The 19,065-nt window shown below is 38.2% G+C and overlaps 1 protein-coding gene across 1 annotated transcript in view; it reads right to left on the bottom strand.

Annotated features, from left to right (window-relative positions):
- Nucleotides 1–15,540, bottom strand: part of phlpp2 (PH domain and leucine rich repeat protein phosphatase 2) — a 46,185-nt gene extending 30,645 nt beyond the window's left edge. The window contains exons 1-3 of the mRNA XM_030127071.1: nt 15,190–15,540; nt 12,855–13,135; nt 7,190–7,323 (exon numbers count right to left, since the gene is read on the bottom strand). Coding sequence (XP_029982931.1) covers nt 7,190–7,323; nt 12,855–13,135; nt 15,190–15,402 — 628 coding nt within the window. The 5' untranslated portion in view covers nt 15,403–15,540. The remainder of the gene's footprint in view (nt 1–7,189; nt 7,324–12,854; nt 13,136–15,189) is intronic.
- Nucleotides 15,541–19,065: the final 3,525 nt, after the last annotated feature.

Raw genomic sequence — 19,065 nt, 5'->3', positions numbered from 1 at the left:
TACAACGCATGTCCGACAAATATCAGCAGCAAATATCACATTCCAGAGTGAACTGATGATAACAAAGATGTCAAGTGCACCGGGCTACAGAGTTCACAGTTTCATTTATATGTAGACCTGAAGTAGGAGGTCAAGGGTGAGTAGAAGGAGACCAATGATTTCACAGATGCTCACACTGCAAGTCTTACTGTTTCATTCAGATTTATTGCTCAGATCAGGGGTTTTTGTTTTTTTTAGTGATTATATTATTTATTGAAAATATGACCAGTCAGATTCAGCTCACACAACATGATCATGCTCCACAACTACACAAAAGCAGCAATGTTACTCCACTATAAGTAGAACAAGGTAATATGGGCAAAAAAAGTAAATCTTTTTTTTTTTTCCTCAATGTTATCAATATTTTTTGATAGATTGTTTTCTGGCTACATGAGTTGAAAGCAAATCATGTACATATTCACAGTTTATATATTATAAAGATGAAAGAAGCAAACAGGTTGCATATTGCAGATTGTTCAGAAGAACTGTCCCCAGAGGTGTAATCTTAATTTTATGATTTGGGCATTTTTTGGGGATCTTCAGACAGCAAAACCATGATTAATTAAATAAAGCTCTAATTACAAGTAAATATTATACATTCATCCCATTACTTAATAAAATGTAAGTAACATAAAGAAAATGTATCTGAAGGACAAAAAGTAAAAGGAGTCATTTTAAAGTAAAATTGTACATAGCATAGTTTAATTACCATAAATAACGTTTGTTTGGTTTTTTTTTTAATTTATGCTGGGTGTGTTGCATTCTTCTGCTGTAGATGGTGAAAGTTGTGCTCATGTATGAATGATTCTATAGTGCAAATCTAATTAAACTCAACCTAGAGCATCATAAAAGTTATATCAATTCTGACATGGCAATTCAGTCTGAGGTTGTATTAGAAAAAAAAAATCACACCTGTATCATTAATCAGATCTGTGCCTGATTTAGACTCACACACTGAAGTGTTCCAGATCACAAATGAAAAGATACGATGTGATTTGTGTTCACACTGTTGTAAAAGAAAAAAAAAAAAAACAAAAACAGATCTGAGTCACATGAGCAGAACAAATCAGATTCTGACCACTTTTTCCTGTAGTCTGAACATACTCTTAGCCTTCAATATCTGCTGCCCCACAAACCTTTAAAGAATAAATGGAAAACAGAGGCCCCTTAACATAAAACAGCTCATCATTGTTGGGATAAAGAAAATTACATTTACCCCAAAGGACGTATGGTGACTGTTCTTTATTTTTTATGGCCAGGAGACAGTCAGTGTACTAACTGGAGCCAGTTTCCATCTCTTTTGTGTAATGGTTTTAGCTTGTAGCTCCTGATCTCAGTCTGAAGGGTGTTTATATTCTTTCAAATCTGTTCTTAATCAAAGACTGGATGATTCAGAACAATACATTTGACACAGTGCCACCAGTATCTCAGGGCCCTTTTGTCTTGCTCAAGATTGCATAGATTGTGTTAGCATGCAGCAGGGGGTCAGTGGAGGTGGAAACAGTATAATTTCACTCAGAACAGCAAGCTCTTTTTGAGAGCAAATTCAACTTCAACCCACCACCCAGATGCCTTTTCTTGGTGGTTGTATTCACCACACTATTAAAAATTAATCTCCAGTCTCTAAATTGTGTAATGAATTTAAATGTAATAATCTAATGCAGGACACCGATGACAATTCACAGCTAGGGACAGATCATTAAAGCCATAAATATTTGTATTTTTCAGCACTGGTTAAACCGGAGAAGATATGAGGCAGTCTTTCGGTTTTTGATGAGAGATATCAAATTATTGGAAGAAGTGGAGTTACACCACAGAAACAGCATCTAACAAGGAGATGACACAAAAACAGGTAATTTGATAAGTACCAGGATGTGACTAAAATTTTAAGTTTCTCTTGTATTTGACTTTTTTCCACCTTTGGTCAGTCCTGTAAACTGGTTGTTTTCCTGTTAAAACATAAACTCCGTACTTCACACTTTCTGTTGCTCCAGGACATCATTATTATCACTCAGGCAGCAGAGTTTCAGACAATTGTGCAATGTGACACAGCAGGTTAGGACATCTAAACTCTTCGTTTAGGTTTCACTTCCACCAGCAAATCAGCACTGGTCAGATCAATAACTTATTAGATACGTTCAGACTGCACACAGGGGACTTATTTCCTTCTTCTCTGTTGTTGACAGTGTACCTGATGTGAAATGAGCGTGGCAGCTTCAAGTTTCTACACACATATGTAAGGCAGAGATCACCCAAGCAGAGGTGGAACGGAGCCCAGTGACAACAGTCGTTTCACTGCAGCTGCACAGACCATCCACTGAACCACTAACCCTCAGGTCTCTGCAGTTGTTTTCACTATGAGCACTTTTTATTAACTCAGCATTTAGAGATGTTTACTCCCATGCCCATGTTTGTTTTCATCTCATCTGTGCTCCACAGCAGGAGTGTGTGTGTGGGCAGGAGGGTGGAGAAGGTTGAAGATGAGTTTTCTAAGCAAATAAGTGCTTGGTGAAGTTTAATAAATCTTCTACTACTGCACTGTACTTTGAAACACTTTGGTGACTTCACAGAAAAAAGGGGAATAACCCTCCATGGATAGAAATGAACTCACTTTGGGATGCATGGTTAAACAGAGAAATGCACATTCATATGCAAATGGGAGTGCGTGTGTGTGTGTATAGTATAGATTACACTGATTGTATAACCATAAGTAAAGAGATTCAGCAAAAGAGTAATTTTCCAAGCATGGGAGAAGACAAATCAGATTTTCTTTACTCCTTACACCAACAATCTTACACACGTGATAGTTATAGAACATTTTCACACACACACACACACACACACACACACACACACACACACACACACACACACACACACACACACACACACACAAGCTTTCATTTCTGTGGAAACCAGTCCAATTTTTGGATCTTTTGACAACTGTTCTTAAATGCAGTAAGTACCATAAAAAAAGAATCCATTAACTCTACTGTTTTGCGGTTGGGAAAATCTGTCATGAAGCCATGAAGATATAAAACCACCTTTATGGCCAGTTAACACCACTATGTAGATAAGTGATAGTAATTTGGATGAACTAATCTTTTACGTGCCTTGCGACACCTGACATTTATGTTTAAGGATACTGAAGCCAAGGTTATAACATTGTGAACAGCGCGCGACATCTATAAAATGCTAAATTTGCAGACGGAGTACGCTATATAAGTTGACTCTGAACCAACTAGTTATAACTGAAAGGCCACAGTCCCATCATTTGCATAGTCAGATCATTACTCTTAACGACAGTTGGACATGCAAGGACCTGGGAGAAAGACCTAGTAACAAAGCTCTTGTTCTGTGTTTCTACAACACAACACAACCCGCCAACATCATCATTGTAGGTGGAAATAAAAAAAAAAACAAACCTAAAACAAAAAAAATAGGGTTATCTCGTGGAAGCCAAAAAATGAGGTCCCCTAGCAAAGATAAATGGCCTGTGAGCTCCTAAACTTCAAAACAGGGATGTTGGTTGAACACACTGATATAATACAACAGACACAACAACCTGCAAATTATATTTCCAGACATTTGCTTGTTATTCCTTCAGTCTTATAGGAACCAATGGGGCAAATCAAGCTGTTGTCTTTGCCTTTGTGTGATGTCAAGAGTGCCAGAGTACCAGAGATGCCGGGTCTCTGGTTCTCTTTTCCCATGAGTTGACAAAAGGAGGCAGGAAGTCTCCCAGGGGCCTGGCTAGAGGCTGCCCAATGTGGCCTGACTACTGATATTATCCAACACCCATCCAGTTCTCATGTTGGCAAGTGGCAAACAACAGTGAAGCCTCCACGGGACACATAGGGACTAGGAATTAGACTGAGGCCACAGAGATCGACTAACAAACATCTGTTTACCTTTAAACATCTATTCTAGGATTAAAGTTAGGGTTAGAGTTGAGGGTTAAGGTTACATTAGAGTGTTTGTGTTATGTTTCAGCTACATGTTAAAAACAAACTACAAGGTGTTTTCAAATGAAATATAAAACCATCATTTTGGCTGGTACTACCTGATATAACAAGAATGCAAAAAAGGATTGATAATTTATTTATTTACTGTATGACCCTAAATCTGCTCTAATGATCTTAATTATGAAGAGTATGAAGTGCACTTGTCTATGAAAAATAAAGACAACACATCTTATTATTACATACAAGAGAGTAATATTCAAACTGAACTCCCATTCACTGAGCCTCATATCTGCACCATTAAGGTCTGTTCACACAATACATGTACTACCTGTGAACATCAGGTCATTTATAATGATTGTTGAGGTCACCCGTCATTTTAATCCCATGTATATCTGCCATGTCTGTAATTTGCAAAGTAAAAATTCCACTACACAATATCTATCCTGTGATAATTTTAGTCCTCTGCTAATTGATATCTCTGTGATTTGATGCAATATGAAACATTTTCTGTTTGAGGATGATGGAGGTTACACTGGTGATAATAAATGAAAGTTCTGAAAGTGTTTTGTGTGGAAATTCAAGAGGTTCATGTCACAGTATAGCATGGATATTCACTGTAAGAGCAAACTTAAATCCATCTGAAAAGGGACAACTCAAAAGAGGATGAGATGGATGACATGCAGCCCAACTATCTAAAAGTGGTGAGCTAGCCCTTAATATCACAAACAAGGAATAAAGTAAGGTTGAGTAAAAGCAGACTTTAATTCATTTCCAAATCACCAGGAGTCCACAGGTTATAATAGTCCTATACGAATCAGGCTTTCTTCATTTAAGATGTTTAATGTCCGTCCCCAGTATAATGCATCTTCAGACTAGGACTGGGCAACAGACAAATCTCAAAACAATAATGACAAGCTTACTCTTATGTTTGTTCCAAAAAAAAAAAAAAAAAACTGTTCTGAGAGTCTCTACACTTTTTTGGTCTCATTAGCAAACTGCTACTCAGTTGTCTGAATTTCAGATCTAAGCAAGAACTCTATGGTGCATTCAGGTGCACATCTTAAAGGAGTTCTATGTAACACTGATATCCCAAACACTCAACAGGGAAGTCGTGTACCTGTGCACACTTACAACTACCACAACCACCAACAAGTCAACAGCCTATATCCACAGACTGTATCTCTCACTGAATAAAGTATAAAGCTCATTGTTTACACACATCTGTATTACGGTATCAGCAAGTTAGTTTCTTCAAACAAAAACTCACAGCCACTTATTTTGACAGTTGGACAAAAAAAAATCAGCATCAGCTGATAGTTTACATTATAGCCCTGTTAGTTTAGCTCTGTTTTTAAACAGGAAACAGCAACAGTAAAACCACAAATCACTTGTTTTCTATACGGTTTGTGTTGTCAATAGCTACACTCAAAATCTGAATAATCCAAACAAGGTCAGAATCATCTCAGTTTTGCCTGAGTCTTGTGGATCAACAAGCATGTCAACTTGGCAAAGATAATAACATCATGTCCTCCTGAGACCCAGCAATTCATTTTTGTCCTCTGAAGTGGACAAGAGCTTTACTTAAAAAAAAAAAAAGTCCGCTGAAAGTGACATTATATAATTTTTTTTTTAAATGCATCTGAAAAAACTGTTTCCAGTTAAGGTAATTATTTAATGTAAAATGGCAAAAATGTTTACTTATTGGGTCTCAGGAGGATATAATAATTTTATACCTTCATCACCTTCAACACCACTCACATGTGTTGAAGAAACATTGTGATTTCAGCATCAAACACATATGTATTACTTTAGGACTGTCTCAAGAGGTGAAAACAACAACAGCACTTCTAGCTTTAATCACTTTACCATTTTCTTTCTTTTCTCTAAAAGATGTTTTTAACTTTTTCACTCTCCGGTAAAATGCCCTGTGGCATCCACTACTCTTTTTAGTGGACACACAGCTCTTATAGTTTGTTGGCATAAATATAGCCCAAGTGTATCTCTACAATCCAATACACTGGTATCTTTGACATAACTTCAGAACTCTTTATTCTAAAGACTCTAATATTAATCAATATTTCAAAGAAGAAAAACTCCATATAGCCACTTTAAATTGATCAAATCTGCACTCAAAGGGCCCACTAACAACTGTTAACTAATACTGTATTTCCTGTTTTAAACTGTCATTATATTTAAAGTGTGTTAATAATCAACAGCTTAGTTAATAAACTATCTTTGTTCAGACTTCGGTCATTATCAGGACACTTTACAAAGTGGAATTATCAAATTTTATCTTTGCTTTATCATTCAGTCCTGAATTAATCACAGAAGTTAAATTCGAACCTGCTGCAATTTGAAAAAAATTAAAAGTATTTTTTTTTTCTTCGTTCTGGACCATTTGCTATATGTGGGAAAGATGACATATTAGCTATTTAGGTGCTGTGGTTTGCTCAATCTTTTCTGTCACAGCAGCGTGCATGAGGTTGTGATCACACACAGAAGGATTTTGACTGATGTAGCAGGAGCATCCGTCAGTTTATTAAGTGGAGACACATTACAGAACATCGCTCACCGTTGATCCTTAACGGCAAATCCCTTAATTGCTATTACTGCAAGAAAATCATTAGACCTGGAACAAATGTGCACACTCAACCGAGAAGTGTTTATGTGCTGTATTAAGACACATGCGGGGATACAAATTTGTCCTGTTTCTCCCAAGAGTCAAGGTGTGAAATGAGAAACATCCATTCTGCTGCTGCTTTCATATATCACGCTGACACAGAAACACTTAGTCACTGCACAGCGGTGGTCATGGGAGCATGTTGACAGCAGCAGGTGAAAGCGGCGTACATGGGAATGGCCAAGCACCACAGGGTGAGGGACGAGTGGTCACTTATCATAAAGCTCTGACGGGTGTGTGTTTGTGTAATCCCAAGCACTGCTGAATGCTAGACAGATCAGAAAGGCATCACTCTTTACCACCAAATTCACTACATCAACAGGACAGTGCATCATGAAAGCTCACACACTTCTACACACAGGCACAAGATAAAAAGACGCTGTGATTTAACCACGTTGGGCCATTTGACCTCTGTCCCCCTGATCTAGGGTGATGACAACATATCAAACTGAGAAACATCAGGTTGCAAAAACTGGAGGGGATGGCCTTGTGGTTCAGTACTCACCACTGTAAAAGCGGATCAAACAGCTGAGGTCTGAGTTGGCTGCCTCTTGCTGTACTCGTACAGGATCTGCATATCCCATAGCTGTCAGGTATTCATAAACCATCAGGAGTGGGCGTTCAGAGGGGTCCAGCCTCCTAAAGTGTAAAAAAAAAAAAAAGCGACAGTGGTGTTTTAATAATTTCAGGACTTAGAAAGATGAAACTATGGAAGTAAGAATTATATAACACATTATAAAAATATGTAGCATTTCATATTGAGCTCTGTCATTTATTTTGTGTGATGCAAATTACACTCTTCATGGCAATATTTTTTATCATTTGGATGGTGCTTTGTGTTTCTCCACACAGCACAGATGCAACCAGGAAATCTGCATCAAGGCAACACAAACAAACATGGAGGACCAACCAGCTGAGACAAAACAAGGAGCTTGTGCCTAAAAGCAAGGCTACTTCTGTCACATGGACCTGGTTTGGGTATGAGACCAGAAAACCATACAAATGATGCTACGGACCGATACCCACAGGCAAACATCTCTTACCACCAACACAGAATCAACGTCAGATACGACAGGTCATTTTTTGTTTGTGACTGTACTTGAAAACTATTTTTTGTTAATTCATCTTTTTCTGTTTTGTTTTGGGTTTTTTTTATTATTAAAATTTGTATTCAAAACAGTCTCACCACATATTACACAGGACATCACTGATACAAAGTACACTGTTCTCTTCTTTTTTGAAGAAGAAGAAGAAGAAAGAAAAGTGGGTGTCAATATTACTCACAGAAAGAAAGAAAGAAAGAAAGAAAGAAAGAAAGAAAGAAAGAAAGAAAGAATGAAAGAAAGAAAGAAGAAAGAAAGAAAGAAAGAAAGAAAGAAAGAAAGAAAGAAAGAAGTAATTTGTGAATCTTTGTTGCATGAATATAGTCATATAAATAAATATAGACTTTCCAGTGCAATGCAAAACAGAGGAGTAATATCTTTCTCTGTTTTGTACAAAAAAAATATCATATTTTGTTATATACTTCACAGAAATCTGGCACAAAGCTCAGAAAAAAAGGGAAAAAAATCAAATATGAGTGAGTAGCTTTTATTTGAAACCTAACTATTGTATGTTTAATTAACAGTGGCTGCACAATGAATTACAGAATTAGAACATTTTATTACAGGAAACTGTGGCCAAAACACAAGCCAGGAAACTTCCAGCAGGCCACAGGAGGACATGTCGCAGATAAGCCTCCCTCATTAAACCACAAATTTTCCAACCTTGGATAGAGCAGCAAGAAGTCATTAAATCTCTGCCATCCAATGCCACCCAATCATTTCACATGCCCTCACAGTGACAGGTAAGTTTTGCAGCAAACCACACAAATATGTGTCTCAGTTTACACACATCCAGTAGTCCAAATATTGCACAGAAATAGGTGAGATGTTTAAAAACCAAACTACTTTCAGTATTTTCACTTACTTCGGTTTAATTAGAAAAAAATTGTCTAAATTGTCTAACTAAAGAAAAAGGTAAGAGCCTTCTACTGGATCATTTTTGCAGTGATTAATATCTTGCAGCGTGAAACAGGTTCTTTAACCATAACTGATGCAGTGAGTAGCCTCTTATTCCTTAAACAAGTGTCAATTCATTAGAGAGCATAAAGATTTGACTGTGTTTAAATGTGGTCATGTGGTCTGATGAGTCCAGATTGACCCTGTTCCAAAGTGATAGACGTCTCAGGGTGAAGTGATTACCCATCATGCCGAGGGCCTACAGCACAAGCCTGTGGGGGTAGTGTTATGATCTGGGGTTGATTCAGTTGGTCAGGATTAGGTTCAGCATTGCTATGTGTTTAAAAAAGGATGGAGGAAAAATGTGACACTGGGTCAGCTTATCAAAACAATTTCAATGTGTGCCACAATCAAAAGCAAAAAGCCATCCGATGACATGTTACTAAGTGGGACTAAGAGTTTAATAATATATACTTCCACATACTTCCAAGTTATTGAGCCCTATTTTATCATTTAGCTTGAAACAAAAATATGTCCACAGTAATGTTAAGATGTTACATATAAATATCAGAAGTTAAAACACATCAAGTCAAACAGTTTGTGGTCCAAATTCACCACTCAGATGACATTTAACAAGAGCAGAAGAATGACACACTGGTCAAACAGCAAAAAACAACATGGGAAAAAAGTGATGGTAATATGAGCCGCTGTTTCAGCAAGCTGGAAAAGATTATGCAAGGCAGTAGAAATCAGCCAAAACACTCATGATTAAACAATATGTAATAATTGTGAAAGTCCTAGATGCAAGGAGATGATGTGAGATTTCTGTGAAGAAGTGGCTGATCTCACTTGACATTTCAGAGTGAGGAGCTCAGTTGAACAGTTCTGTGTCAAACCACTAACTCTTCTGAGAAAAGCCGTTTGAGATGTCTGAGAGACTCCCTTTGGAAGTACTCTGGGCATTACTAACTAGGAGGAATCCCCGGGACAGACCCAGGGCACACAGGAGGGATTACATATCCCAGTTCTCCTGGGAACACCAGGAGATCCCTGAGAAAAAGCTTGTTGCTGGGAGAGAGAACATTAGACCGCTCCTCTCTTCCTGTTGGCATTATGACCTTGACCAGAATAAGTGGCACAAAAATGAATGAACGAAGGGATGGATTGCTTCTATCAACTCCCCTGCCTTAGTAAATTTATATGTAGTGGGAACCTGTCGGAAAATGCAATGATCTACTTAAGGCTAAAAGGGGCAAGCTATGCCCCCCTAGAAGTAGTCCATTATTACAAGCAAATCACTGACAAAAGCCTCGCTCTTCCGCCGGCTCCTTGCAAATCCTTGAGTCCATATATTAAATGCTATTGTGTACATAACAGATGCTCATACACATATCTACCATTCCAAACAGTGTTATGTAGAGGACACTAGGGGTAAAACACTTTAAAGAAGAAGAGATAATATAAGCTAGGAGCCTTTTTAAGGTCCTGGGATCTTGTGTTTTCCATTAACATACCCATTCTATTATATCTAATGTTCATTTTGGCTTGAGTTTATGGTGTGTGTTTCCTGGAAAGGAAATACCTTTTGCACAAGGCAGCAATCATACCTTTGTAAAGTTGGTAATACCCTGTATTTGGATGCTGAAGAAGTTAATATTAAATTTAAATCCACCCGGTCATACTGAATGGCAGACCCTGATTTGTGCTGCACTGGTGGAAAAAAACACAGAACTAACATGGTATATCCGCAGGCTTATTAAAAGCCTTTCATTTATACCAGTCATCATCACTATGTGATGCTTATAGTTCATAATCAGCAGAATTATAAAAAAAACAACTTGTTTTATAGGCCATTAGTTGTTCACACTATCAGCTATAGAGTGATTAAAACCTCCTATCGTGTTTTTTATGCAATATCAGCAGCACGTGTACTTTTAATCATTAATGTTACATAACCATTTACAGTAGCATCTCCCTCAATACTCCTGGCACTTTTGCTTTCCTATGCTAATACCTTCACATAGACTTTCCCAAAGAAGCTAAGGAGGAACGGTCCAGACTCACTCACTGTAACAGATCAGTGAACCACCTTTTTTATCCTTTCACAGATAATCAAAGGGTCATTTGCTATTTCTGTCTACATATGTCGTGTGGAGTTAAAAAAAGGCGCTCAGCCATATTCCCCAAGGGTATTCTATGGTATGGGAGTGTTATTAGGGTAACTGTAGAAGGTCCTTAGTGCTTTGTTTGTTTACCCTCTTCGATCAATGTGAGTCTTTTCACATTCATTTGTGATTTTCAAAGGTAATATATTACGCAACAGTCAAGGCCCAGTTCAGTTTTGTGATAGTGTTGAACAAATGAGACAGAAACATGAGTTAAAATACAATACATACAATTTGTTCAGTACGCTCTTTCAGCCTTTTCTTTCAACTAAGACATGCTACCATTTTAACCCATAAAGACCCAAACACCCACTGGCAACCAAACCGGCTGCTGAACTAAAAATGTTTAATAACTTCTCAAACACTAAATCAGGGGTGTCCAATCCTGGTCCTCGCGAGCTACTAGCCTGCATATTTTAGATGTATCCCTCTTCCAACATACCTAATTCAAATGATAAGCCTATCATCAAGCTCTACAGAAGCCTGATAACGACCATCATGTGTGCTGGAAGAGGGAAACATCTAAAACATGCAGGATAGTAGCACTCGAGGACCAGGACTGGTGACCCCTGCACTAAATCTATCAACACATTGAAATAATTGGTGTAAAATGGAGTTTGTCATCTTTTCATGGTCACCAGATATGAGCCATTCGGACGCTCAGAGGCTCCGTAGTGAACTTGGAAACACTGTCATCTTCTACAACATTGATTCACTGGTAAAACCCATGGAGTTTGATCAATAACAATGGGTGGACACACTTGTTTTATGTTCAGTTAATGGCATATTTTACTGAAAAAGTCACCATTTCGTCAGTTTTCTCTGTTTCTGATATAATATCCTTTGAATCTACTCTAAGCTTTAATGACCATCTGAATGACCAGTGAATTAAATATAGGAAGATACATGATTTACACAGAAAAAATGCAAAATACAGACCATAATATTACAAAAAATGGTGATAAATCACCCAAGAAAGATTCAATACAGGAAAAAAATATATTTGGGAATAGCCACAAAATTAGCACTGGGTCTTTATGGGTTAAAACATACTAGTTGTGTGACAGCTTGTGTTTCACTTTCCAAATACATGTAACTGCAAACCAAGGCATCTTTCATAGTCTTTTTTTTAATCCTTTCAATTCTTACATTGCCATGAAAGTATCTGCAGTGGTCTCTAAAGCCACGTTTTCACTTCGTGGTACTGCCGCGACTTGACTTGGCCTTTTTTGCGTTTTCATTACATAAATGTACCTGGAATCTGGTACCCAGTGCTTCAGCCAAGGTTCCAAAACAGGCGAAGAGATACTAAAATGTGACGTGTAAACACTGCAGACCACTGATTGGTCAGAGAGTTGTCACTGCATCATCAATGCACCTCCCACCATTTTTAACAAACCAGATTCAGAAGTTGACAGTTATTAAACCGGTAGGCTAAATACATCCATGATGACAGCCTACAAAACAACACCGTGGTCAGTTGAAGAGGTTCAGACATTTCTGTCATTGGTGTCCAATGAAAAGATTCAGCGTGAGTTTGATGGGGCAACACGTAACGAGTGAGTTTATTAGCAACTCTCAGAGCAGATGACAACACATCTTACGAAGTTACATGCAGGGTTGCTATAATAACAGGGTACTCTACAGTTAGTACTATCCTGTAATGGAAACGGCCTCCAGGAACAGTACCTGGTACCTGAGTCGAGCCGGTACCACATAGCGGAAATGCAGCATAAGAGGTCTGAGTCTAGATGGATCCAATTTTTTTTTTTAAAAGAGGCAAACCTTCCAGAGTTCCAACTTTTTAACTGCCACATGTAAAGATGCCCTTCATCACCACTGCAAAAACCAAATGGATCCGAAAGAAATTAGTGATGCGAGGCCATAGGTACCAAATGTTGGCCAGTTTAGACAAACCGATTCAAGTTTAAATCGCATCACTAATCCTGGCACTACTGATATTTTGGCACAATTCCCAGTAACATGTAAATGTCAGTGTATTTACCTCACTAGGTCTCCATGCAGCTGAACGTAGAGGCCCTTTCCATCGCGTTGGGCACACAGCTCCTCTACTGTGGTGTTGCTGGAGCAAAGCACCAACTGCAGGTCTGTCTGAGGGGTGGACGAAGCCTGGGGGCCCGAGGCAGGTGGTTGTAGCTCCACTGTCCCCCCATACAGACACACACAGCCTCGCTGGGTGTCTCCTTTGAGCCAGTCCCTTTCACGAGATCCAAATCTGGTCTTTCTTGTTACACAGCTACGACTCCCATTTCGCTTCATGTTGCGCTGCAAAAACAGAAAGACCCTTTCTAGCACAGAGAAACTGGTGGATTTGTAAAAGTTGTTGTGATGATGGTATCCAGGTATGCAGTGGTCAAATATTTTCGACTACATCTAACGCTGATATTAATAAAGACTAGCTACAATGATGAATGTTGACCGTCCACGAAAAACTATAACACACTCAGGAGATGATGGTTTTAGAGCATACAGTCTGGTCTAAGAATATCCCCTCAACAACTGTGTTCTACCTCTGCAGTACAAACACTAACATTATATTGCGCCTGCAGAAATTAAACCTCCCCTCATATCTATAGAGAATATTCATAGCCGTGATAGACAGGAAACACATGCTGACTTATAAGTGATATCTTAATATTTTAGTAACCATACTCTTCTATTTTCTTCCATCGATTCTAATGTATATTGAGCTTTAGGTCTCACATATAAGTCACGCTAGAGCCACTCAAAATACATGTAAAGCTCTCTGAAGCATTCCAGAAGAAGGGAAGGCAGATCAACAATACCAGCAGTTACAGTGGCTGTAACTGTAGTGTCGATTTTATTCAGGACTGGAGAGCAGAGCCACAAAGCCAGTGTTCTCAATTTACAGATCAACCACCCCCACCCGCCAAAACACACACACACACACACACACACACACAACAACACACACACACACAAACTAACACACACACACACACACACACAAACTAACACACACACAATGCAACTTGAGATCACACATAATTGCATTTTTTCATCCAAATATTTTTTCCAGGTTATGTGACAATTGTATTAAATTTATATCAAACCACTCTAGTTCAGGGTTATCCTCATTACAACACTTAAAATGCCACTAAGCTTGTAAATAATGATTATTTCAGTTATTGTGATGAGTTCGGTTTCACTTTAGCTGTTTAATCATTTATGGCATCAAAAATGAGTTAAGTTGGTGATCCCAATCATCGCTGAATGAAAAGTAAACTGAAAGATGCTAGTTTAAATCCCACACCTGTTGACAAAGCTGTGTAATCAGTGAAAGTAAGCTGCCCTACATTTTCCCTCATTATCTACAGTTCAGTCATGTTTAGGTGAAGCATGGACATACTGTTGTTGAGTCAGTGGCCAAAGCAGTCAAATACAGACATGCTCCAAAGTCTCTCTAAAGCTTTTCAGCCAACCTGTACAAATCAGAGTAGTATAAAAATATGTTTTCTGTACCATATGATCAAACAGGTCTCACCAACAGCAGTATGTGAGACATTTATCAATGATTTTGGATGACATTTGGATGTGACCCCTGTTTACTTAACCCACTAGGGCTCATTTCTTTACTGAGTCTAAAATATACCATTAAATAATCTATTTTATGGGGATGGTATAGTAAGCATTAAGAAAAAGACTGATGAGCATTACCTCTTAGCTGTTCACACTGACTCACTTGTGAGAGATTTGTATGTCTGTTAACAGAAATATGGCAGGGCTTAATCAAATTGGAATAAAAATGAGCGACTCTTAACAGAATGACCTTTTTTATTTCATGATTTTCATGAATGTCCTTCCTTCAAATTCAATAACTGAGTAACTATGATTTAATAACACATCAGTGATTCTATGCCCTGGTCTGTCACAGTGCTTTGGCTACAGATACCTCAGGGAATATAAATGACATGTCATTATATATCCTGTATCTTGCCCTAAAATGTCATAGAAGAACTGCTCAGTGGGCCTCCACTTGTCTTCAGTCTAATTGCCTCCAGTGTGTGTGAACGTGTGTGGTTTGTGGCTGTTAATTTTACTGTGGTACATTCCTCGCTGGATGGCAATCATCCACAGATCAATCATGAGCTCGAGAACATCAATCACCGTATATCTCAGCTGTTACATAATATTACAAGGATGCGTTTTCATTCCAATGCACTTTGCCCTGTCTGAATCACCTTCTGCAATGTAAGAAAAACCCTGACATGTAACACAATATAGATATTTTTCAGTACTTTGCCTTGTCTGAATCACCTACTGCATCACAAGACAAAAATCCTCCTGTTATGACCTGCCTTTAACACTCGGATCCCCGTTGCAGCGTGGGCTCCGGGTCCACTGCGGCTACCGCGACCTGCAGTCGGATTCAGCCCCGCTCGGTGGACCACCGTGTCCGGCTGCCTGTCTATGCAAGCCCCGTTATCGCCGACATCACCTCCCTTCTTCATGCCCGTTTGGTTGTTGGTCGCCGCGACCGCTGAATTATTATCCTCGTCCTTCATCGCCATGTATGTTTGATGTTAACAGCGACAAAAAACAAGAAGTACAGTCCTGCTGCGCGACTGGCAAATTCCCACGGAGAGGTAAAAATTCATCCTGTGTCGGTGCAGCGACGCCATATCCAGACTGAATCTGACTGCTGTCAGATAGGCCTGCTGGAGAGCTGATCAATAAACATTACATGGGCGGGTTCGGGTCTTTATTATTCATCAGCCACGGCCCCTTTCTCAGGGGAGAGGCTTTACATTAATCGTAAGAAAAGTCATTTACCACTTGGTGGCGTTCACAACAGAAGTACACCATATATGCTAGTAGGGCGTGTCTGTTCTAGACTACTATAATCTAATAGTTGAACAAACAAATTGGATATTTGACATCTTCCATCTATAAAGTTCATAAAACGCTTTTCAGAATGTGTTAGTTGTAGTCAGTCATATTTAAGGTCAAATGGTGTTTATAGATGTTATAGATATATGATTTATACCATTCAACTGAATCCAATTAAAAACAAAACTTTTTTGGTTTTAGAGGCAATTTAAAGGCACTATGAACAGCAATACAATAAATAACACATCTGTGCCTTAAGTTTTTAAGAAAAAAGTTAAATGTTTTAAAATTGTTTAGTTATTAAAAATTCGTTTTATTGTTTTACAATTAATGAGAACCTTAATGTCAGCTGATTTCATGTGCTTGTGACCTCTGGTGATCACATGATGAATAAGAAACCTGCTTCAGAATAATGCTAAACTAATGTTTTTAATAAATGTATTTGACCCACATTAAATTATTTATAACAGCAAACTTGATGGCTTTGGTGATGTGAGAAACTCAAATAAACTCATCAGCCTACTATTTCGTAATAAGTAACAGGGGATGGATGATTTATTAAACCATTTTATTGTCCATCTCGGGCTATTACCAGTATCCTGTAACTATGTCCGAAGATTGAAGAATCCTTGTTAACCTTTAGAGGCTCCAGATATCCTAGTTAATGTTTAAACTATTTAACTTTTGCCATAACATCATAGTACACTGCATTTAAACATATTAGAGCTAATTAAATCATTCAACGTTTGACCTAACTGCTAGTTTAATATTTTTTTAGTAGCGTAAATAGGCTAACAGCCTATGCTAACACATTAGCTTAGCCTTACCAGTTAGCTGAGCTATTCTCTGCTCAATGTAGCAGTTCATACCAAAACAAAAACAAAAAGTACTATTTGATCAAGATTAAGGTATTTTACTGAGTGAATACTGGACTTTGGAACATGTAACTTTGATACAAGTCAGGTATTGGGTCTTAGGTCACCACTCAGTCATTGAAGTTGAATAAACATGGATATTAAGTGAGATATTTGACCCCTGACTTTTGGTAAATGACCATTTTCACACACACACACACACACACACACACACACACACACACACACACACACACACACACACACACACACATATATAAATAAAATTTTCTCTTTTTTTCTTGTGTATTTACTGTTCCTCTTATTGTAAACAGTAAGTTGACTGATTCTTCTTGTCCACATTTCATTGTTGACTGTATAAACTGCAGATCACAAATTTTAATTGTATCAGTAATAAATCTAATTCAGGAAAGATGTACATACATCAGTAAAGATGCAAAACCATGACATGCATCTGGTTGTTTGGTTTTGCTATTGAAATTATACACAGTATTTTGACACCACACAAGCTGTTTTCACAGTCAGAGGGAGATTGTTTCTTTAAAATTGGCTCAGGTGTTTAAAAGCAACCACAAATGTGGGAAGTCTTCAAAGTCCTTTGGATGACACAGCTGTAAATTTCTGCTCATCTATGTAAGCTCTGAAATAATACATTAGGTTCTAATATGCAATTTCTAATATAATAAAATGGTTAGATTACGGTTTTAACATGGCGAGATGTGTCAAAAGTTCAACATCCACCATCTTAAATAATGGATAGAAATAGCCACATCTTCATTTTTCATATCATTGCCACAACACTCCACCCCCAAAACAAGAAAACAAACCATTACTCAGCTAGATTTTTATTTGACTTTTTATTCGCTTGATCATTTTCTCCAACCCAAAGACAAGAATACACAGCATAAATTGAAAATATCCCATTTAATAGTTTACAGCTTCTCATCTTTAATCATCATTACTTTCAGTCTGACATTCACACTCACCTTGAACGCCATGGAACTGAGATTCAGTTCAACATGTCAAACTTGACTGGAAAAGTGAACCTCATGCCTCCACCCTCCCCCAACAAATCACATACCATATTGTTTTACAGTCAGGACAGGCCTGGGGGTTACAAACAGATTTTGATTTCAAAATACAATGAATGCATCGTTTCATTAAACAGGGAACGTGAACATGGTGGTAATTTAGATGCTCTTTCAAGCCCTTTACACACTCAATTCACCTTAAATAAAAAAACCTCAATCATCCAATTAATTTATATTGCCTGATGTGCACATTTATCACCCTCTTAAAAACATTAACAGTATTGTGAGCACTATCAGAACTAATTGTACATGTTAGTACTGACCCATGAATGTGGTGTGACAGATTTATAATTTGAACTTTTCTTGCACTTCAAAAAGTCTCAGGTCAAGAGTAGAAATGACATTATTTACACTGGTTTTCACATGCAGCTCAGAAGCTGAAAGTTGAAATTGCAGCCAAAAGTCATGTCCTATCTAGAGAAAAGACATGTCACCCACCATCCCGCTCTCAAGCATGAATACTCACTCTGTCTCTGTCACTCGCACATACACACACACACACACACACACACACACACACACACACACACACACACACACACACACACACACACACACACACACACACAAACATCACTTCAAACGCTGACCACACTGCTGATGGGCACGTTTCTTTTCGTCCTCTTACGTTAGTGTCCAAAGCACTTACGTTGGGTTTGTTTCCATTTTTACATGATTTATGGGATTGAAAGATCTGATTGAATATGATTAATAAGGGTACATACTGTGGCTGAATAAGACAATACAAACAACACCAACAAAAACATTCAGGAATAGATGTATGGAAACTTCCTTTCCCATCCTGTCCCAGCCTTCTGTTTTGCACAGCTCCCCCTTGTGGTTATTAGCTTGTAGCACAGGCTCATCCCAGGATTTTGGTCTGGTGAAGCTGCACTCCATGAACTCAAAAGAGGTCCTGGGAGAAAATTTAAATCTATCCTTTGCCTCTCTATCTCATGTTTTGCTATCCAAGTTGAATTGAAAACAGCCAGGCCTGAGATCAGTTACTTGATGTACAGCCACACCTTTTACAAAGTAACCTACAACCAGAAGGGCACCTGAATCATACATGAAAAGAGGGCCATGCAAAAGGCAAACGCCACAAGCAATATTAATAAATAAAGGAAGCCATAAGCATGCCCAGTATGGTTTAGGCCTCAAAACTGCATCTTTAAACATAAAAAAAGTCACAGTGAGGTTAAAAAGCTTCCTCAATGTGGCATGAGTTGTGGCCTGTTCAGTCCAAGTACATTCTTAAAAAGATGGTTCCGGGAAAGTGCAAGTTGACGCAAAAGTAATCCGGCAATCATGAAAGCAAACACACCAAAGTCAAGGAATAATCATCTCCAGACTGATAATATTCCTTCTAGACAGGGCA

The sequence above is a fragment of the Sphaeramia orbicularis genome, chromosome 3, assembly GCF_902148855.1.
Source record: "Sphaeramia orbicularis chromosome 3, fSphaOr1.1, whole genome shotgun sequence".
Taxonomy (NCBI): Eukaryota; Metazoa; Chordata; class Actinopteri; order Kurtiformes; family Apogonidae; genus Sphaeramia; species Sphaeramia orbicularis.
The sequence above is the reverse complement of the archived record's forward strand: the minus strand, read 5'-3'. Positions and strand labels throughout refer to the sequence as shown.